This window comes from Cygnus olor, chromosome 1 (genome assembly GCF_009769625.2).
Source record: "Cygnus olor isolate bCygOlo1 chromosome 1, bCygOlo1.pri.v2, whole genome shotgun sequence".
In the NCBI taxonomy this organism is placed as follows: domain Eukaryota; kingdom Metazoa; phylum Chordata; class Aves; order Anseriformes; family Anatidae; genus Cygnus; species Cygnus olor.
In genome coordinates this window covers 87,029,907-87,053,336 of record NC_049169.1, presented here as the reverse complement: position 1 = coordinate 87,053,336, position 23,430 = coordinate 87,029,907, and the positions used below count along the sequence as shown (strand labels likewise).

The following is a 23,430-nucleotide window of genomic DNA, read 5'->3' as shown; positions in this document are numbered from 1 at the left end:
GCGGCCGCCGCCGGGACTCGGTGACTCGGTGCCGGGCGGCTGTGGCGGCGCCCCCCGTCCCCTCCCCGTCCCCGTCCCGTCCCGACGATGTCCGGCGGGGGCAGCCGGCGGCGGGCCGGCCCCTCCTGGCACGGCGCCTTCTCCCGCTTCTTCGCCAGGAGCCCCCCGCGGCAGGAGGCGGCGGCCCCTGGCCGGCCGGCGGGAGCGCACAGGTAGGGGCACGGCACGGCCACACTCCTCGGCCCCAGCCCGGGTTGTCCCGGGGGGAACCGGCCCCGGGGCGCAGCTCCCCGGGCTGCGGCCCTTCCGCGGAAACCGAAAGCGGGGAGGGGGCTCGCCCCGTGCGGGGTCCGCGCCCCGGGTCCCCCCGGGCTGGTGCAAGGCGGCTGCTAGCGCCCGGCAAACCTTCCCCGGGGTCTGGGTGGCGGTGCGGAACGCGCGGGGCGCGGTGCGGTGCGTTGCGGTGGCTGCCGGCCCTCTGGGAGCGCGGGGAGCGCGGGCGAGGTGAGAAGGTTCCCAAGCGTCTCGTGCGTTTCTTCCTCTTCCTTTCTGCTGTGCTTTTTTTTTTTTTTTTTTCTCTGGTGGCAGGTTTCTGCGTGTACGTACCCACAGATAAAGTTGCCTTCTGCTTCTTATGGAGTCTTGTTATCGGTCTGAATTAATTGGGGTGTATTTTGTGGTGAGGAGGTGTCAGCTGTCCTGGCCTTATTTCCTCAGGTATACTACTAAGGATTTTTAGCTTTTAACATGCCGGTTTTAATCTTTTTGAGTCATTCTTGACACTGCCGATGTTTGTGTTTAAACAGGCTGGCAAATAAGTGCATTAGTCAAGGAGATAGTGGATATCACACTAGTTCTTTCTCACCAATTGCGGAAAATTGCAGAGCTTGTTACTCTCTTACACTGGCCGTCCTAAAAGGTCTCGTAAATGGTCCACAAAGGACCATTTTAACATTGGGATTCTTTATTTTACTATAACCGATAGTCATTTGATATACCAGCATATGAGCGAGGGTCCACTGGGCTGTCATGTAGTTTTTCATTTTCCTGAAAAAAAAAAAAGAAAAAAAAGAGTCATGAGCAAAGCTGCCAAATCAAGAGTACCTTCACCATGGTGAGAGTAGTGCGACCATCGCGCCTGGCAGGGGTGATGAAGGTGCAGCAGAAAGAAGAGACTTGGAGCTGGCATGGGATGTGAAGAGGCAGCAGCAGAGGTGTCATCTGGCTGTTCCTTGCCAGCTCCGTACACTTGTGGTCCAAGCTAAACAAAAAAGCCTAGCGGACACCTCATTAGAGAGTAGGGCGACGCTGGCTGAGTAGTTTGTGAGCTAGGTGTGCTATCTGCAGATTGTCCTCATGGTAGACCTGCTCCACTCAACTCCAGGCTGGAGCTTGTTATCTTCATTTCAATCAGAGTTTCATTTCCTGCAGTCAAGAGCCTTTCCTTTACTGGGGCAGTCCACTGAGGTGCGAGGAGACTTGGCCTCCTGGCCTCCTGTTTGACCTCCTCACATGGGTTTAACTGCAGGGCGGTCGCCTGGATTCCTCTCTGGAGTGGAAGCAGCCAGCAAAAATCCTCCAGCTGAGAGGAGCCCAATCTGGTATGTTAAAGAGCTTTTTTGTTGCGCCGGCTGCAGGGCAGTAGGTTTGCCTGGAATGCTGACGCTCTCGTCTTTGGTTTCCACTGACAGCCTTCTCCATAGATTAGTGTAATTGCATACATTAAACAGCACCGGGCTGGAACGAGCGCCTCAGGTTTGCTCGGCGCGTTGATTTAGCATTGCGGTGCAGAAAAATGGATCGCTGAACAAAGCGTGCGGGTGGGGAGGGGGAGCCGAGGCTGCTTTGTGTGTTTGTTGTTCAGCGTGGAGGGCAGGAGGCGGCCTGGGGAACACATCTCTTGAGAAATGTGTACACTCGGTGATTAATTTCCTGGTAAAATGATCGGAATGGTGTATGCTGGGACCGGATCCGATCTGAAATGTTTGGCATGAAACTTTTCTGTCGAGGTATTTTACCTAACACTGGTTTCAGAAAAGCAGAACCACCAAGTAAAGAGGGCAGGAGAGGGAGCAGTATGTTATGCAGGGCCACATATATCCACAGGCTATCTACATGGACCCTCAGAGACAAGCATCATGCTTGATATAGCCTGTGCAGATCACAACAGTTTCCTAAATTTTGGAAGTGTCTGGAGGTGAGCCTGCATGTGTCCAAAAGTCATTCTCCATATGCACCTGCAAACTGGGCAGCAGCAGATGGCAGCTTTGCATCCTACCGCCCCACAGCTGCCCCTTCAGCCCAGGGTACAGAGGTCTTACCATTTCATGCTCCGGGCATTGTGTTCATGTTCAGATTTAGCTTTAAAAAATAAATAAGTAAGAAAATCAACCCTACTCTCACCTGGGCTTAAAATAGGAGGAAGGGGAGAGGGAATTGCACTGTTTGTTAATCAGTGCCACAGGATTTTCTTCTGAGAACCTCGTGTGGCAAAGAGCTATATGCTGATAACTTGCCCTTACAGCTGTTTGTAGCTCTGATGAACATGAGACTTGCTGGAGGCTCGCTGGTGGAAAATAACCCGTGCAGAATAGTTGAAAGTTTTGTGGTGGCACGAGGTACAGCACATCTGCTAGGGGCTCATTCTGCTTTTACATGCAACTTAAATGTGAGTTATCTTTCACCTACTGCTTGCCTCTGTAAATGCATTCTTCAGAGTCATGATGCTGGCATGGCTTTGAACGAGGTCTTTGGTGTTTTTCTTCCCAGTTCCTTATCATCAGCTTCCATCAAACGTAGTCATTGTGCTCTACTCTGCTATTTGATATTTTCGATATACAAAATTAGTTGTTTGTTACCAGCAGTCTAAATCTCCAGTGTGGAAAAATCCCATTGATTTTTTATTCTAATGTCAGTCTAATTTATTTATCGTTATTTTTACATGTTTCTTTTGTCCATCTGGATGAAGATGCAGCTTTTAGAGTATAAGCTAATCTACTGCATATTCATTCATTGATATGCTGCTTCCATACCTTAGCAATTGACCTGTTTTAAGTAAACGTGACCTTGTAGGTCACCTTAGAAGCCTCCAAGGGGGTGTGACACCTCGCCAATCACTTTAACCAAGAGCTACCACTAAAATCTTCTTTAAACTCTCTCTTTATAATTTGTTCCTCTCTATATTGTTTAGCAAGTTCATTTCAGGTTTATCTTTTTCCCTCCAAGTGCCATTGCTTGGTCAAGTAGCTACCAGTGCAAGTGGGCCTTTGTTGGAATTGTCCAGATATTGTTTCTGCATTACTGAAGAGTACCAGAGACGTCAAACAGGGAAGAGCAACCTTTTATTTGGTCTTATAGGTTTTGTTTTGTTTTTAAATTGAGATTATTGTTCTGTTCATCCATTAGTTTCTAAGGGCTTTCAGAGGTGGAAGAACTTTGTTTATACTGCCTAAGGAGAGATTAGAGAGCCTCTTTCTTCCTCTGGGCTTGCCAGTCATTGTTCCTGTTTATAAAGCACATGTATTTTTGTAGCTGTAAAAAATGCATTTGGGAACTACTGGGAATGGATTAAAAGGGGAGTAATGCATTTTGAACTTATTTCTTCTGAACTTGCTACCTCCTGGCTGGTTTTGATTCACATACTGTTGGTGTCTTAGAAGAAATCCATTGTTTTCTGGGGAAAAAAAAGTCTGTATTCTAGTAAAGACACTCTTCCGTTCAGAGGGCAGAGGAAGATTATTTCAGTTTTATTTCTTTTAAATCTAACTCATTTGTGAGAATGCAGCAGAGGTAACAGTTTGTAGAACCAGCAAGGGGAAGACTCCAGTTATTTAGAAGAATTCAAATTAAACTTACTAAAGCAAGGTGCATTATGAAAAATTTATGTTTGTTAATTTGTTGGACTTTTTTCTGTTTGTTTCCTCTTTTTTTCTATTGTGACTTTTATTGCAGGATAATTCAAAATTATAATTCAAAATTGCAAAGGCCCTTATTCAGCAGGTTACCAAAGCTGTTGCCTATAATTAAGTAAGGAAATACTCTGTATATTATAGTGGGACTACTTGTTTGATTAGAATTAGGCGTGAACCTTAACGTCTCATGTGAGTGAGACCCAAAAGGAGCAAGCCCAGCAGCTGTCCATGTGCTTGTGAGACATTTCCTAAAGGAAATGTTACTGGAGTATTAATTATAACAGTAGCACTCCTTAAAAGAAAAAAAACCACAACTTTAAAAAAAAAAAAAGTTAATGTTAACAGCACTCTCTCCTTCCCAATAAGTGTCATAAGTGCTAGAATTAATACAAAGAGATTTCCAAAATATCTGTGATTCCTTGGTTTTAAGGAATGGTTTTGCAGCAGTTAAAACTTATCAGTCTTCTCATCTGATGAATAAAAGACTCACAAGTGAGGAAAAAAAAAAACGGAATTCAGAAATATGTTGTTGTGAAGATTGTATTTCTGGTTATTGAAACTTCTTACAAAGATGAAAATCTAACTGCTGCTTTTATTTTCTGAGGCTTTTTTGGACTGCATACTCTTCAGCGAGTGTATACTGTTGCACTTCCAGACAGTAGCATAGCACTACATTGCTACACTGTAGGCTTTCCGGGGAAAATTAACATATCTATTTTTCTGGTATTTTAATTTCTAAAATCATTTTTAAAAATTTTAACTGACCTTACAGTAACACTTTTGAAGACTCTTCAGATCAGAAATGTGAATTTCCATAGTCATTTTACTTCTCGTGTCAATTTTGTGAGATGAAATACAGTCACTAATTGTATTTATAATTTCATGGCTTGCCATGTTTTTGAATGGAGTCTTGGTTTTCCAAATGTTCCAGTGTTTCTTAAATTGCTAAAATGTGTCACAGAAGGCAGTGTATCTGTTTAAATGGGTTGAAGGTCTCGGCCGTGCAGGCCTGCACTTCGCCTTTTGATGAAAGCAGGGAACAACATGCAAGGAAGTATTTCTTGGGAGTACATGAAGAGCAAAGGCAGAAGAAAATCCAGTGACAACAGCCTTTTAATTTTTTTAATCACCAATTAAGTGCAACAAATTTAGCCATCAGATTTGTTTCGGTTGAATCGAAGATGCAGGCTTTGGACTTGAGAGAGGGAACTTTGATGAATATGGGAAGTGTCTGCAGGATACTTCCCTGCGCATGTACGAAATGGGAGAGTTTGAGAAGTATTTTCTTGTGGTGAACTTGTAGCCTCGTGTGCCTCTACCAGTAGTTTTCTGCTCCGACCTGACTAGAAGAGCTCACTGCTTTTGCTGGTGACACCAGTCTCCTTTGCATGTTTTTTTTCTGGTTGCTTTTTCTTAATGGCATGTGTTAAAAAATACGTGAAACCCTGTTTATCAGGAGGAAAATATCTACTGCTGCTTTAAAGCTTTCCTGGATTGGTTTAATGTCTTCTATTTTCTTGTCATTTGTAGGTATTTTGTTGGTCCCCAACCCTGTAAATATGCGTCTTTTGAAAGCAGTTGTATAATGAGCTATTCTCTGTTAATTCAATAATTTTAACCTTAATTGTAAATAGTTTACAAAGCTGCTTCTGATATTATACCAAGTTTATGTGTTAGCAGCCAGAAATGTATGTATTTCATGCGTATGCTGAAAACTTTACCTAACCTCTCAGACTAGTGAATATGGAGCAGACCCTATATTAATGTTTGTTACTATGCTTGACAGATGCCAGGGCAAAAACCTTGATGTAATCTAGTATAATCCTACTGCTCAATATTGAAGTAGACTCTACTCAGAAACATTTGTATTTATTTTCCCTAGCTTTTGTACGGCTGTTGAATTCCCTTGTGTATAGAACAGATTAAGTTATTCAGCAAGGGCGATCATGGGCCATCATACTTATTTCACTGAGCTCTAGCCTTTTAGGTTTAAAGGAACATGTTTGATGGCAAGGCATGGTTTGTTTCTTGCGTTTTAATGTATTTTTTCTTTGCAAAATATGTCATATTGGTACTTTTATAACATCTTTATTTTTCATGGCTTTTTTTTTTCTTTGCGTTTTGAAAGAGGATTAAAAAAAATCAGTTTTATACTTATACGCTGTGCAGTTCACATTGTGTATGTGAAGCAGTGCTGCTAATGCAGAGCATGAAGTTGACCTAGCTTTGCTATGCAAGCAGAGCAAAAAACAGTATGTAAACAAGCAGCATAAACAGGTCTGAGAGGAAAAAATGTTTCAGTTAAAACAATCTAACTCGCTTGATGCTGCCTGTAATCAAACCAGTTTTCAAGTGGGGTTGTTTAATTGAATAGAATACATTTTATGTTATTCCAACACTTAAATGAGTTGGCTGATTGTAATACTTCTCTTGCCCGAGTTCCTGTCTCGCCTTCCTTTTGCCTCTGTTTTCTTCATCCCTACTTTTCTCTGCTTTCTGCTCCCTTTCCCCTACTTCTCTTATATGTTTTAAAAAGTTGTTTTGCTTTCCTTTTGCCCTCTGATTTCAAACCCGCTGACTTGTTTTTATAATTTCCGTTTATCTTGATGTCTTTACTGTTCCTCCCTATGTGTGTGGCCTACATGTAAGGACAGAAGTGGGAGCCAGAAACTTCACATTCAAATTTCTGTGCAAACACTCCTCTCTTCAGGACAAGCCCTAACAGCCTTGTCAGAGATTACGGGAAGACTTTGTCACTGCCGGTTTCCCGTGAACAGTGTTGGAATTGGGAATCTTACTGAGAAGTTGGTCAAAATTTGTCATTTGGGGGAGGGGGAATAGCTCTTTGTTCATTTCTATTTTCTGTTTAAATGCTATTTTCTGTAAAAACGCTGCTGTATCTTGACTGACATTTGATGCGGAAGGCAGTTTTTATGAATTTTTGCTGCTTCCCTCAGACGCTGAAGATGCATCTTCTTGCCACTGTACTATACTGTGATGTTTTCCTTTTGATTAGTTTAACAGATGTTATTCAATATACATGCCAAAAGCTTGACTCTTGAAAAAAATTTCTAACTTCTCTTTGTAGATCAGGTTTGGACAGTTCTCTGGGCTTCACAGGGCATGAATGGCTTCACAAGTGTGATTTTAGGATCTAGAGTTAAGGTGTTGGCATTTCAATTAACACTTTTAAGTTCATTGTATTTGGTTGGATCAAAGGGAAAGGATTGAAAAGTTGATTTATCAAGGCTTTCAGGTGACCTGAGAAGTTAATAAATATGTTGATCCTAACATTGCAGGAGGATGGGAACTCTCAAACTTGATTTTTTGATGAGATTACAGTTTTAGTTGACAAACTGCTAAAATAGTACCTTCAGACTCTTTAAGACATCTCATTTGGTGCTGATGCCCCATTTAAAATATTTGCAAGTGTAATGGCAGTGGGACAAACTGAGGGATATAAAAAGTCATATGTGGAAAATAATTTTCTACTTTTTGTATGTGAAAAAATTTTAAACAAAGTGGTTTTGAATCAATTTAGTATCTCCACAAGTAATTTGAAAGAAGATAAAAATTGTAGCTTGTGAAGTTTGCAGATGAGTAGGGTGAAAAATAGAGGAATCACCATGTAGATGACAACCTTACAGAAGCAGACTCAACTGTCATCATTGGCAGTCACCTGAACATGAGCTGCCAAAGCAAAGTGGTGGCTCAGAGGAAAAAGCGATGCTCAGTTATATAAATAAAGTACGTGTAATCTATGGCTGCACTTTAGTTACTAGAGTACTGAGCCTAGTTGAAGCATCCATGTTTTGTTATGAAAAAGGTACTGAAAAACTGGAAATGGCTGAGAAGAGCTCCAGAACAATTTGATGTCTGGAAAACCCGCCTCACAGAGTAAAATTAAGTAGCTCAATAGTGTTTAGGTCGTCTAAGAGAAGGTTTTCAAATGACAGGATTACAGTTTGAGGCATGGCTCTGCCTCAAGGTATATGACTGCAGGGGAAATGAGAGTTAAGTGCTTCACGTCACAACAGACCTGTGACTTGAAGAAGGTGTTTGAACCAGAGGGCTTTGTGATCTGCTCCACGTAGACTTCGGTAGATCCCATAGATGAGAGACAAAACCTGACATATTCTGAGTAGTAAGCCTAATTTTTAGTACTGACTCAGGGAATTTAGTAGTAATAAGCACAGAAAAGTCTTATTTACAAATATGACAGATTTTTTGTTGCTTGCCACTTTTTAATCAAAATTCTGTATCTTTCAGTCAGGTGCTACAGGCTTAATGCAGGTCTCCCTTGGTGAAATTTTGTGATCTAGATTATTACGCAGGCCAGTTTCAGTGATCACAGTGGTCTCAACAGGTCTGCATTTTTAGCTGTCTTCTTTTTAATTACTACTTAGAAGCAGAAACAGAGAAGAAACCAATACTAGCTAACCTATGGCTCTTTGCAGATGTTTGTAACTACTACTGGTCTGTTCACACGGTTTGAGAATCCCTGAAATTTGCTGAAACTTCATGACAATTTTGGTCTTGCAAAATTACATTTGATAGTATTACTTGACTCAGTTTTCTTCTCTTTCCCATTCTTTAGGGAGGCTCTCCCCCAGCTGTGTCGTGAGGTACTAGGTGATCAGATTCTCTTTAGCAACCTCTCTGATCCTCAGGGTTTGACATACTTCCTTTGGAAGATCACCACTAAATATGTTGTCGTCTTGGCAGTAAGTAAAGTTGGAAAGAAGTGATAACATCAAGACCAAATGTAGTGCAACTTCTCAGAGAGGAGCACGAGTTTTTTTGAAGAGAAATAAAAGGCAGGGATCAGGAACCGGAATCACATTCCCAAATGCTGAAATGAAGAAACTGTCAAGAAAGGAAAGTCAAAAATGACATTAGCCTCAGTGAGGACTGCACTGGAGGGTGAATTATGTCAACAATGCTAAAACAAAGACACATTGTCTTGAGGAAAACCGTTTCAAAAATACTCGAAGGAGATGTCACAAGTGATGTAATTAAACCTGGAGAGAGAGGTCAAGCTTAGTTTATTAGCGTTATGTCAGTAAAGTCAGATGTAGGAGCTTTGGGACAGTTGGTACCTCACAGCAGCTTTCAGGTTAGGCATTGCTTATTCTCTTACTGTTGCAAATCAACCAATGAAATGGCCCCCATTTCTGCCTTAATCTGAAGAGAAGCCCAGTTAAAAATAAACAATGTTAGCTTAAAGCGGTAGCAAAGAGTGTTTGACTTCGCAGGGGGGAGTCATCTGTTCCTGAAGAGAGAGAGGAAGCAAAATGGTAGAGCCCTCACCTCTGCGGTAACATCTGGGCTGCACGAGGAGTGAATTCTGGACCTGCCAGGTTGGAAGCGACCTCGCTTTGTACAGTCAGAGTATTCCCAGGTGGGAGGACAAGGCAGGGTTGGTATCCACAAGTGGTGTTGCAATGTCCCTTGAGTTGAGCCTCAGCCAGCCATCCCTGTTTTCTTAAGAGCCTGCCTGCCCATTAATTGCCCCGTTCCCAAACAGCAATCTGCAGTGGGTGTCTTGTAAAATGCCACAGTGGTTAGCTTCAGTTTGGTAAGCACTGCGTTTGGTCAGTCTTATCTCAACTCACACGTTTGTGCTTGATCGCACTTGCATAGTGCCAGTAGCTTGTTTATTATCTAACACAACACATTCACAATCTGCTGTGTGCATAATATGGGTGGGGTTGGTTAATAGAGGAAGAGGGGGTGGGCTTTTAATTTGCAAGTTCCCAGGGATTGTTACGAAGAACAAAGGTGGAGGAAGCAGACTTCTCGTGCTGCATGGAGGTGCTGCGAGGGCCTTTTGAAGATGTAATTGTTTATAATTGTCTCGTTCTGTTTTTAGAGACAGTTGGAAAAGATCTCACAAACCATTAAATTAAATTTGCTCCCTTGAATTGGTGCTTTCTTTACTGTAATCCCTCATGTATATTAACTAAACTGGATCCGAGTATTTCTGCTTATACTTGTCTACTTTTTTATTCTTTGTGTGTGAGCAACGGTAAGAACTATAAGCATTTTTCTTCCCTGTAATAATCTCTGACCTTTCCTGTGCAAGTGCAATGATTAAAAACTTGGACCAAAATCTGCTTCTGATTCAGGCACCACCTGTCCTGGTATTACAGAAAGGTCAGAACAGATTTTCAGCAGCAGAAGAACAAAAAGCGTTAGAAGATCACACAAAGAGAAGTTTATGCAGAATATACAGAATGGGATCTGTTGTTAACTTGTGTTTAATCTTGGTTATTTGGAGAATAGGAGTGATACTAATCAGGGTAGGCGTGCCGGCAAGGCACTAGGGAAGAGCAGTGAGACAGCTGAGATGAAGAGATCCCTCGGCCTTCACTGACGATTAACCCATCTGCATCAGATGCACCAACATATGATTGAGAAAAGGGATGTCAGGCAGAAATAGCAGTAGGAAGGCAGTAGATTACATACTGGAGAAGTAGCTGAAAGGCTTGATGTCTAGCCTTAATTTTGACAGCATCTTTATTACTCTGGGCAAGTTATTTAATATTTCCATGCCTTCTTTTTTATTATTATTTAAAAAATAAAAGTAGTATCTCCCTGAATATGTAAGCAAGCAGTTGTGATGATCTGTGAGTAACTGCCTATATAGTTAAGAAGTCCGTGGAAGCACATTGGAGGGGCAGAGGTGTTTTCTGCAGTCGTGGGATCATGCTCTGCTCTTTCACTTCCCAAAAGAAAGGAGATTCAAAACTTTTGATTTGCACAAGGAGTACGGACAGACCATGGAGGCTTTCAGAGTAGTGGGTGTCACCTGGGTGAGCAGTCCCCTGGGTGCATGGAGTTCCTTGCCTCAGGGATGCCGTGGTGATCCTGGTGCTGGAAGATCCCTTTATAGGGAGGGTAAGGAAATCCCTCTGAGGCCAGTCAACAAGTTTCAAGGCATTTTGGTTTTAAGAGTTCTTAGGGCTAATACGTGGCAAACTTAAATCTGTGAACTCTGTCAGCGTGCCGTTAGACTTGGGTTAGTGGAGTCCTATTGCTGGGTACATAATATAACAACAGTACTTTGTGAAGTGTAGGACTGAAGACTCACGAGATATATCTTCCTTAGTTAAGAAGTGGGAGTGCTGCAACCCTGTCTGAGAGCTGGCTGGCTGATCTAGCAAAGCCATGTGGGCAGCTAAGCACAAACCTAGCTTCAGACGTGCTGAACAGGGGGTAATGTGCTCAGTACCTGGTGTGGCCAAGCTCTGCAAAAATACACTGCTCCAGAAAAGCTTAAGGCAAGGATGAAGCTCGGTGGAGGCAAACTTCAATAATGCAGATGCAGCCCAAATGCATGTGGGGAGCCTATCCGTACTACCAGTCTGTTGTTTTCTGTTCTTAGCAAAGGCATGATAATTCAGGAGTGTAATACACGTAACTAAGAAATCAACATTTATAACATTTTTTAATAGCAGATACGGTTCTGTAAAAAAAATTAATTTATAAACCCTCCTAGAGTACAGTTCTTGGAAGTATTACATATTTCCACTGATGATAACCTAGCAGGGGTATATCAAAAATTGAAAGAATAGGTCATTTTTAGTATACATATTAGTTGTCTTACGTATTTCCCAATAATTAATTATTTAACTATGGCATTCACAATTAAAAATGTGTTCACTGCATCTCTGAGTATAGGCTCATACGGAAAGCATGGGACTGTGTTGCAACATAAAATACATATGGCATAATTACACTAGCTCCTCTGTGGTTGGTTCTTTTAAGCATGGGAGTGTAGGGTTGTGAGGAGGCCCGTAAACTTCACTTTTTTTTTTTCCTTTTTAGAGAAGTTGTGGGGAAAGTGCTGTTCCAAAATGTATGAGTAATGACTGCTCTGTGATTGATGCAATGATGGGGGGGTGGGGAGGAAGCCCTAAAAATGGCGGCGGGGTGGCAATAGGGAGTGATGGGCTGCATCAGGGAGAGTCCAGTGGACAACAACCAGCCTGGCCTCCAGTCCCAAGCACAGAGTGTGGCACAAGTAATGTGCACGTGTTGGTTAGGTTGTAGAAGGTAGTCTTGACTTTGGGAGAGACAAGACAACTTTATTTTAAGGAGTCCAAGAGGCTTGCTTTCAGCAAAGTGAGCTTCTGTGCTGTGAACATCATCCCTTTGGTGCAAGTCACTTGAAGATCCACTCAGACGTGAGCTCTGGCCCCAGGCACAGGCTGACAAGAAGCGAGCTGCAGCAGCGTGCCCTCGCTCATCCCTGCCCGCTGAGCAGTGCTCACTGCCCCTTCGTGTGCACTGGCACAAATCACCGGGCTGTGAGCTGGATCGCTGGCTGAGCTCTCGCTGCTGGAAGCTTCTGCTCCCCCCTTGTGTTTATCTAGGACCGGAGAGCCCTGCGGAGTTGGATTAGGGGCAAGAACGGATGGCTGAGGTTGAAGAGGAAAGTGTGGAGATTTCTGAAGCTGGTTCTGCTGACAAAGTCAGCGTGTGGAGGAACTACACCCTAAAGCAAAAGGTTCAGGAATGTAGAAACGCTAGAATATAAACCATGAAAGGGTGTGGGGAATTGCTTCCAGGTTTGGGTTTATTTTATGCTGGAAAGAAAGTTTTGATACTTTTTTTTTTCTGATTGGTTGATTTTAAGATGTTTATCTGCCAAACTGCATTCTTTCAGTTTTGGTGTGTACGCTGTGCAATGTCATAGCAAGCTGTCTGAGCCCGGCTTGTGAGAAGGAAGTAACACAGGCATATATTTCAAACGCAAACAAAAAGTAGGAAAGTGATAAAAGGATTAGGAAATAAAAACAGAATTTGAAGGGAAGAATATGAGCAAAACAAAGTGGCAAGAGAAGAGGCCACAAATGATTCAGTGCTGGTAATACTCAACAAAAGCAAGTATTTAATTTGTGTTCTGCAGAGCAGTTCCGTAAGGACTGGTGTCCTGAAGCCAAGAAGAACACCGGGTGGATATCAGCCTCATTCTTCTGCTCTTAGTACAGGGAGCTCCTGCTAAGGTCAGGTGTGTCAGCATCAGGAAAAGCTATGCAGATCTAAGAAGGGTTTGTTTTTGTGTTTTGTTTTTTAAACTAAGAGGGAGAAAATAGGTTACATACCCTGAAGCACATTTATTAGTGTGCCAGGCTGCCCAGAAGTGTTTGTGGCATCTTCTTCATGAAACGCATCAACAGCACAAGAATTTAATAGGAGAGAATATTAATTCATCTGCTATGTCTTACAGGGAGGCAAAGAACAGCCAAGACTTTGTGTGCTTTCCCTGAAAAAGCATCTTAGTGTTTCAGAATGCATTATGAAAGATTACCTGAGGTGATCTGAAAGTACATGGTTCTGAACTTGAAGAGAATCTGTAAAAGAGAGAAAAGAACTTTTTCTTTTCTGTTCTGACGCATCCAAGAAGATCTAAAGGATCTTAACCCTAACTGCAGGAGAGCTATGTTCTCATTTTTGTTCAGGGAATCTTGACTCTAAGCAGCTTGTAAGGGAAAATAACACTTAGTCAGACTGGATTTCATATTTGATGTGTATATCAATGTATATTTAACTCCAATGCCTAATCCACAATCAGGAAAAAAACCTTTCTTCTCAAATGTCTTACTGAGACGTGCTTACCTGTGGCTTAACAGTCAGTGGTAATGGGAATACCAGCCCACATCTCAATCTTTTCTTTAAATCCTGGCAGAATTCACCAAAATGCAATTAATAAATATTTTTTCTTTTATTTAAACAGCTGTCAATTCATCTCTTCATACAAAAACAAAAATAAGGGCTTGTGCATTTATAAATAGCAAAGCTAAATTTCTAAAATTGTTGAAGAAGGGTTTTTGAAGCGATTATCACTTCATTGCAAAAGTGGATATTTATGTGCTGTACTGATACGAAGTGGTTTTTTTTTTTTCAGTTTATGATAGGCAATGCAGGAAGTGATCTGTCATTCACATCCTCTAATGTTTTCCTTGATGTGATTTTGCTTTGTAGCTGCATGTAGCATAAAGGTTTGAATTAAAAATGTTTTCTGCTGGATTGTGCTTAAGGATAGTTTTAAGAATCAGGAGAAAAATGGTTCCCCTCGTCCCAAAGATGGGGTTCTGAAGAAAGTTTAGGCCAGGGTGAATTGGCAGTGAGGACATATGAGACTTTGGACTTCTGAGTTTTAAAATGGTCAGCTAGTGTTGCCTTGGTAATGATAATGTGCCTATTGTCCCCTCTCGAAAATTTTTTCTGAATTTGCCTGCAAATGCTCGTTAGGTATTTTCAGTGTTGAGTAAAGATTTGGTAACTCTGGTAGGTGTGATTTGTAATGATTCCATCTGCCCTGAGCACATTCCACTCAATTGCAATCTTTGGTGTAAGGACTGTGGGTGCCTTCTAGCTGCCAGGTAGATACTGCTATGCCAAGGAATGCTACAGTGGACAATTCATCAACTACGCTATTTTTTTCCCAATAGAAAATTATACACAGAATTATTTATGCACAGAAAGTTTTTGTTTTGTGTGTGTATGTTTTTTTTTTTGTTTTGTTTTGTTTTTCAGTTGGAAGAGCAGCCTTAGTTACACTATATGCCTTTTCTGAATGCTTGAGTTTTGAAAACATCAGTATGATGTGAAATAGGTATTTTGCTTCCATTTGAGCTTTTTGGGGCATGGCTTTTTCAGTTGCAATACATGCAGCATATGGGCTGTGTTTTGGAAAACATCTTCTTCTGTCCTTTTAAGTTAATGCTCTTTTGTGTTTAAATTGAATGTGTTGGCTCTCAAGTGGAATTGAATAATGCAAGTCCTCAGTGTTGCAAAATTTTTTTTTTTTTTTTCAGTTCTGAGCACAAAGGGAGTGAAGCCATAACTTTAAAGAACAACCAAAAGGAAAGCACAACTCTTCCTGCACTTTTGAAGGTATGATTTTTATTTACTAATACTGAGTTGAGCTAAGCCTGCCACATCTGCTTGTAGCTTTTTGCTATGTTCTGAGGTTGGAGGTCTTCATGTATTGCGTTGTAGCACATAATTGCCATGTTCTGGGTTAGGGCCCGTCATGCTAGGGTACACATGCGAAAAATAGGAAGACTGTCTATGCTTCTTGTTCTTGAAACAAAGTTAATATCTTTACTTACATTAAATAAATGTGAGTATAGTCCCAATTCCACATGCAGTCATCTAGTAAAGGATGAAGCCAGTGTTTTTATCAAATTCTGATTTGACAATCACCTAAAGTGCCATTTCTATATAATTTATGAATATCTAACCAGCAAATGTTTTCCTGAAGTTGCACTGGTTGCCAACCAAAGCACTGTAAGAACTTTCTGCTGAAATACTTATGCATGTTGGCTATTCTTCACCAATGTTATCCCTGTTAATCATGCTTGTCTTATCCTGTAAGCATTCTACTGAAAAAATGGACATGCTTCTATGTGACGTTTTCTCCTGTGAGTCATTTGACACAAAGTGGTAGCTGCCAGTAAAGTTGTGTTTAGATTTAGTCAAATATCATAAATAGTTCTGTGCAAGATGGGGCCTGGTGGTACAACCCTCTTCCAAATAGCTACTGTCACATCATGCCCTGCACAGAGTCAATTTAGCAGTTCATTCACTAAGTACTTTTTCTATTTTTTGTTCCTTTTTGCACATTAGTAGTAGCTTAACTACTACAGAAAATCTTGTGGCAGTTTCCCTGAAAGGGCCTTGACTAGTCCACCAGATTTATTTGTGGATGTAGTAGGCTTCTTAACAGACTGAATCTGAGGTTTCTATCCAGTGTTGCCTAGATTGAGCACTAGCAGTATATGGGGAAGGAAGTGGTCTTTTTGCTGTATGGCTGACAGCCACTGTATAGTGGCATCTTCACTGTCTAGGGACTATTTGGAGGGGTTTTGCCAAAGGTGAAGAAATGTTGCAGTTGCCTCTGCAAAGACCTAGGTCAGTAGCTGAGTTATTAGATAAAGATCAATCCTGTGTTGAATGTAATTATGCATCAAGGTGAGAAACAGCACAACAGCATTTTTTCGGAAGCCCTGTGGATTCAAGCCAGCGCTGTCTGAGCTGGGCTCCCAGAACACGCTACTGAATGCCTTCCCGTTGTCATAAATCATGGACTATTGCTTTTATGGCTTGAAACACAGGCAGAAATGATTCTTTCAACCAGAGGAGATCCTACTGTAGTAGAAGCAATGTTTTTGCATTTTAAAAAATCTTATTTTTTCTGTGTTAGATCAGTGAAAATTTCTAAAACATTTTCCTTTTGAAGAAGGTTTTGACTGGGGAGGAATGATTTAGCATAAGTACACAGGACTTCAACACAAGGAACTGCTTAAACAGAAGTACGAACAGGGTTAGATTTCAGTGAACAAGCGGGATGCATAGGTGGAGTACAGGGAGCATAACAGGTTTAAATTATCTAAGAGTGTCTCTTTTTTGCCAAAAACTAAATCTCCTTTGGTACATTTTTAATTTACAGAAACCTAAGTTTTGATTTTTTCCTACTGAATCTAAATTCATTGCACTCAAGTCTTCTACTCAGAACTTTTTGTACGTTTAAAGTTGGTGCCAATATTAATGCTGTAAAGTTTTGTTCCAAGTAGCTGCTCTGTTCTTTGTCTTGCCATTAAAAGTTTTTATTTAATTATATTGTCTTTGATTTATGCTTGGCAGTGTAAGATTGTGTGTTACATTATCTTTGAAATAATACCTGGTGTTTGGCTTTCTATAGGCTTTATAAGAAAGGTGCGGCTTTCATACGACTAGAATGTGCTGGCTGTTCAAACGTACCGAGAACTTCCTGTCCAACTTCTTTTTCGCTTTCTTAAGCTGATCAAAAAAATCTTCTGATACGCTTCAGCAGTTTCATACGCATACTAATGTGTACTCTTAGTACTACAATTTTATCTTGTGCGCCTTTAAATTACAACTAGGTAATAAGAAGTGGTTTAGAGAGGTAGCCCACCTCAACCCCCCCCCCCCTTTTTTGGTGGAGAATTTTTTTTTTTTCCTGGCACTGCTGCTTCCAACACACACTCATTTTTTTTATAATACCAGACTGTTCAGTGCCTGACATTGTCCAAAATAAGCTGTCTTGTGCAAAGATAACTAGAATGTGGCTGAACAGTTGGAGAGAACTGGGGCTCTGTCTCATGTGAAAGGAATAATGTATGGTATGGAAAATCACTCCAGTTTCCTTCACTGAGTCATCAAGGTAACTATACTCTGAAAAAAATAAATCTTTTGTAGTTGTAGGAAGTGTACTTTGTGAGGAATTTCTAAATCTGTGTATCTATTGGATTGGGTCTGGGCAGGTTTCAATACATACCCATATCTCTGAACTATGTTCCTACTTATTTCAGGTGGACGGTGACTGCAAACTGATACCATATTGTGTCTGTCTGCCACCAAGTTAATGATCTGTCGTGTTTCTGATAGACTTACATGGTGTGATGTATTTATATTCATTGGCCATCTCAGCAGAAGGCCGGGGGCAACATAGCAGGGGAACTGCAGTGTCTCCGTCTTAACAGCAAGGGTCAGAGATGTAAATGATAACTGACAGGGTGAGTGGAGCTGAGAAACATGCTGAGCTACCTCCGGCTGCTCTGAGGGCTTGCTTACCAGTTCTGTACTTTACACGCTTCTTTATTCCCTGTGATGAAATCTTTAGCTCAAAGGGAGAAGATGATAATTTAACACCTTAGGAAAATACAAAACCTTATCTTTTTGTGCCAAGATGACATTATCACTCATCATTTGATCACTTTCAAGAAAATATTATTGAAATATACTTGCTATGTCTATTAATTCATTGCCAGAGCCTGCCACTGTTTATTTACAGATTCTGTTTGGGTTCTATTTCTTTGAATTAGAGCTGCAAACAGTGCTTTTTCTGAGTAAATGCCCTATTTGAATGATGTGATTGTTGAACACGTGGCTGTGTGGATGTAAACAGTTCTTGAACTTGATGTTTCCCGTTCTAAGCATCTGCATTGCATAGTGTCCTGTACATACTAGTGTATCATTAAGCTCACTTTTAGCAGACTGTTTTTAAAAGGAATATTGCAACAGTGTTTCCTGCAAAAGCAGGTGAATACATCTTTACAGTTTTTGGTAATGCCCTGAAAACAGAGGTTTACAAGTGGAATGTAGGTCTTGTTTGACTTGAATGGCACAGCTACTAATTGAGGTAATGCTGCTTACTGTAATGAGCCGCATACTGGATAATGTCTTATTAGTATAGTTTTGAAGAACGCACACAGCACTCTTGTACATGCTTGTGCCACAAGTTTAACCTGGGCTTCTACCTGTATTACCATACTGTAGTTGTAGCAGCAGTGACTGGTTCAATAATAGCAAATTGTTTAGATCCCAGGCTGGCCCTATCTGAGGTTCTTGTCCAACTGGGGCTTGTGTCGGCAGATTGACTTGCCTCCCGTGATATTCTTCCTGTAACAGTGCCTGGAAGAAAAAGCACATTCTCCCATAATTGATCAGGAAAGAATTCTTAAGCATCTTGGCAGAAGAACTGCCCTGTGAGCTCTCTGAGGCAAATGCAGAAGTTTGAGAAGGTAGGTACAAATGTAATCTACCAAGTGTGTAATTTAGACATCAGTATTTTGATAGCTTTAAATATTTTATAATTCGGCCCAAAGGCTTAAGCCTGGGTACTAGTTGCCTGGATTAACCAGAGACAGTCTCAGTCTTCATAGAAGACACAGAGCGAGAAAAGTACTGCAAAGATTATCTAGCCCACTCCTCTGCCCCAAGGTGAGACCTCTGTATCTGTCATACCTGACAGAAGTTTGTCTGACTTGCTCTCAAAGACCTCCAGGGATGGAGGATCTCTAAGATCTCTGCAACTTTGTCAGACAACTGTCCCACCAATTTCATAAGCCCTCTAATTAGAAAGTCTTTTCTTAACATCCAATCGAAAGCTTGCTTGCTACAAATTAAACCTGTTGCTAACTGGCCTGTGATAAGTACTCCTGTGTACTATGAACATTGAGAAGAGATAATTCTGCAGCCCTGCTTTCTCACAATTTAATTTCAAGGTAATATAAAGATGGCTGTATTTAAATGGTAGATAAAGTATTAAAATTTGATGTGAAAGACTGCAATTATGTGAGAAGATGGAGCCAGATTCTTCTTGCAGTTGCAACAGGCAGGACAAGAGGCAATGGGTGTAAATTGGAACATGGGAAATCCCAGTTAGCTATGACAACTTATCTTACTTTTTTCCCATTTTACCATACTGGTGGTCAAATATTGGCAAAAGTTACCCAAGAAAGTTGTGGGACCTTTATCCCTGGAAATATTCAAAACTCAGCTAGCTGAAGCCCTGCTCTAACTGGAGCTGCTTAGAGCAGGAGCTTAGACTATGTGACCTCCCCAGCCAGATTCCTTTCAGCCTAATTAGTTCTGTATTTCTATATCACATCAGTTTCCATCTAGTGTGTAATTCATGTTTGTTTTTTTTTTTTTTAAAAAAGCTCTTTGAACTTGGTGAATATATGTAGCTGTTCTTACTGAGTATCCCTAATTCTGACTTTATCATTAATTTTAAGTTCTACAAAAAGAAATTGAAATTAAGCTTAATGTCTTTATTTACCACATACTTTTCTGTTGCATGGGTTTATTTCATATTATCTTTATTTCACATGTGCGTAGTCTAAGTTATATCAGCTCAGTATGTGTGCGAATGCTTGCTGAATACCTCTGATTTAGACTTAATAGTTATAAATGAGAGAGAAGGATTATTCGACTTTTGGGAGTCAAGGGAGGTGGAATATTACAGCCAACCATGATTTAAAAAAAAAAAGTTACTGCTAAAAATGTAGTTGTTGCTGCTTACAGCAGTGAATGAAAAACAAAACCAAAATGTTTTTGGAGTTTGTGTGATCAGGATTTTTCTTGTGGAACCCAACAGGAAATCTTTTTCTCTTTGGAAACTATTTGGACATTCTTTGAAATGAAATTTTAGAGGAAGTACATAGAATCTTCTGTTTGCCCAGGACTCTTTGTTAAATGAATGGTGTTTACAGCAGTATGTGTTTGGGAAGACATTTCAAGATCATCCTATATAGTGTCCTAGTAAGTTCCTCTGTAGTACCAAAAATTTTTTAAAAGATGATCCTGAAATATGTTTCCTTTTTTACTACAGTCATTCTTCAAAGAAGATCTTGAGAAGGGAACTTTGTTTCAGGATGAATGAAAAAAGAATAGGCTTAAACCTTGCTGAGTCTAGCGCATAAAACCACTGAGGAGACAGATGAGGAGGAGAGTGATGCCAGAAGCTAAAACCTGCCATTAGAATTTAAGTATGGGTGGAAATTGCACTCTCACCTTCTTCCCAATGTGCTGCCTGCTTGTGCAGACTTTTTTTGCATTGAAAAGGTGAATTTGACCTTTTTTTAATTTATTTTTGAATATCAGGGAATTACCAAGTAAAAGAGAATGGAAGTCATTTCATGTTCATAAATGCATTTTCATTAAAGGGCAATGGAAGAATAATATTGGGAGAACATAGAGGAAAGAACTGAAATGAGACAATTTAATTCTCTCAGGGTCTATACTAGACCGAGTAATAAAGAGATGTTTATATATTGAGAAAGGAGTACCAATTCTTAGTCTTTAATCAGAGCTTTACAGTAATTTCAGGAGAAAATTCAGAGAGAGAAGTTTGGAAGTTACTGTTACTTGTATAAACAGACCTTCATAAATTGTAAAGTTCGTTTTGTCATTCTAGAGGCTTTGCCTGAGTTTACAATTCAACATAAAGGTTACACTGCAGAAACTCTATTTCGAATTGTTCCTCCTTTTTATCTTTGTTTTCATTTGAAATCTTTCCCCTTACCACCTTGCTTTTAGTTCACTTGTCAGTGAAGGTGAGTCTGAGTATTTGCTCAAATTTTGGGTGAACTCAGAGCATGTTTGTTTAATCTTTTCTTTCATCGTCTGACAAATGAAATGTGTTAAGGTCCCCTCAGTGTTTCAAGAATTCAAATGTATAAACAAATTTTAAAAGTCCCAGTGCTGAACTTTCAACAAAGGCCACTCTCTTTCCAGATGTTGAATAGTCATTGAATTTAAATGGGTGTATCAAAAAAAAATGCAAAGCCAATACAGTTTAACTAAAAATCCCTTCCTGTTGTTTAACACACCTGATTATGAAGCTGTCGTGATTTCATTAGTTTTCTAGTTACTCGTCTTCCACTGTTGTCATGACCTGATTTTTTCTTCATGTCAAAACAAGCAGAGAAAGGAGGATGTAGAAGGAAAACTTTGCAGTATGAAAACGCCAAAGAGTTCAGAAGTTCAAAACGTGTGTTATTTGTGGAAATACAGAACTCACGCTTAACTTGAAACCCCCAAAGCCCCCAATGCTTTATTTGTTATTCTTTGTTTTCTTTTCTCTGATTATTTTAAAGCTATTATTTAGTTAAGATAAACAGTTTTTGACAGTGGTGGAGAGATCCCTTACATCATCTCCTTCTCCACTTTAATTACTGCTGTAATAAAAAGAAACAAAAACATTTTGACAGTGTCGTTTTTAAATCCATTTGTCTCAGGAACGCTTGCAACAGTAGACTCTTAGGAGTTCTGTTTATGATGTATCATACTGCCTTGATAGTTCCTTTTCCTGAATTTCTCTTAATACTATGATAATTTTCTTACAGAATTCTTGTTCCTAATCTTTTGCACTATGTCCAGTTCTTTTTCATCAGATTTGCAGTAGGAAAGAGAGTCTTTCCGTATGTATTGCCTCCTGTTGTTTGAGAGTGCTTAACTTCTTTGCCTCATACTAGCTGAAAAAAAAAAAAAAAAAAAAGCCTTTTTCATGTGGCTCAGCATGTCCCACTCATTGTAAAACAAGTGGGAGATTACTGCAAAGATGCTTTACCCTCCCAGAGAAGGAAAATGTGCTGAAAAACATGCAGCAGGGGCTCCTCATGGGAATGTACTAATCTGCCAGCAACTCAAGCTATTTCAGTGTGATTTTGCTTAGCATACAAGATTTACATGCTGTAGAGATCTAATGAGGTGCTCAGGAATTGTGAAATGAAATGTGGCCATCCTGGTTATGTTGAAAGGTCAAAGCTAAGCCGAAGAACGTCATTAATTTTCCAGTATTTGAGGCAGTGGTGCCTTAGCACACTACTTTGTACACCCAAAACTTTAATCGGAAACAACTACACACTAGTGAAAAGAAATTCTGTGACTATTTCTTGAATGAGTAAATTGCTGGGGTTAAATGACTGTCTGAGGGTCCCTGGAGTGAATGGGTAAGTACCCTAAAACCCTGATGTCCCTCTGTCTCCTCTTGCAACAGTACCTGTGGTGAGGTGAGGTGGATAGAGTACAGAGGTGCATCCATAGGGTGTGCAGGGTGTGCTCGGTTGGCAGCTTCCCCCTGTAGTGTAAGACAAGCCATCTGTGGGAGATTTCCAGGCTGTTGTATAGAATTGCTGCTTCGTAATGAGTCGAAAGCCGAAATGTCTGGCTGTTGTGGCTGGGAGCTAATCCTTTGTTCACGGAGATCTGTGTTTTAATGCTGTCCCTGTTTTCATTTATTTCACTTGTTAGGGCAATAAAAGAGATCATACTGCTGGCAGACTGACACAAACCCTGCCAAATGAAAACCTCTGGCAACGTGAACTTTTCCCACTCGGCTGCCGAGAGGAGGCAGCTTCCAGGGCTGCCGCTCACGCCGTGTGCCACAGGCTGGGCGAAGCGGGCAGAGCAGCCCCTGGTCAGGCTGCTGCTGGGCTCTGCATGTCAGGGGAGCTGCTCACACCAGCAGCGAGCCCTGTGCCGGGCTGCCTGCGTGCAGTTCGGTTCGGGGCGTATGTCTGTGCTGCAGCCAGAAGTGGACTGCAGCCTGGAAAGCATACCTAGCCTACTGTTGAATAAATCGGCTCGGATAGCAATCAGGCTCGAGACACGACAACATGGGCTCGTCTTCCAAGTCCCTGCTGCTAGTGCTTCTCTGCAGCGGTTGCTCAAGCGAGGTGAGACTGCACCACCTGACTGCACAGTAAATACAGCTCTGGTCATTACCGCAGTCTCTTCAGTCACCTGATTGAAGCCGTGATCTTGTTTCACGCTCTGCCAAGTTTCCCCTCCACGCCAGCCTGGTTGCGTGCGAGGTCTCAGGACCATAGGATAACTCTGGTTGAAGGGGGACCCCAGGTCGTCATCTGGTCCGGCCTCCTGTTTACAGCTGCAAGGTCAGGCCAGGTGACTCAGGGCTTGCCCAGTGAAACTTCAAGTAAGGAGTTGCTAAAGGAATAAAGGTTAATTAAAGGTTTATGAAGCATGTCACAAGCAGGAAAGCTCATAGAGGATGGGAAGGGGGAGGCAAGGGGCAGACTGATGGCAGTCTGCATATGAAAGGAGCTCTCCAGAAAGACAGTGCTGTGACAGGGCAACTTAGGTCTTTCTGTGCACCAATAAGGATCTCAAGGGAGATCTGGCAGGTAGGTTTTCACCCCGACGCTATTGTTTGTGTGGTATGCCTGAGAAACTGTTC

General features: G+C 41.1%; 1 protein-coding gene across 3 annotated transcripts in view; it reads left to right on the top strand.

Moving 5' to 3' along the window:
• Positions 1 to 23,430, top strand: part of CRYBG3 (crystallin beta-gamma domain containing 3) — a 96,159-nt gene continuing 72,729 nt past the window's right edge. The window contains exons 1-2 of one of the 3 annotated variants that reach the window (XM_040567763.1): positions 1 to 212; positions 14,738 to 14,816. In XM_040567763.1, coding sequence (XP_040423697.1) covers positions 88 to 212; positions 14,738 to 14,816 — 204 coding nt within the window. In that variant the 5' untranslated portion in view covers positions 1 to 87. Of the gene's footprint in view, positions 213 to 8,494; positions 8,636 to 12,382; positions 12,424 to 14,737; positions 14,817 to 23,430 lie in introns of those variants that run through there. The other 2 variants (XM_040567772.1, XM_040567781.1) reach the window with 2 other exon arrangements.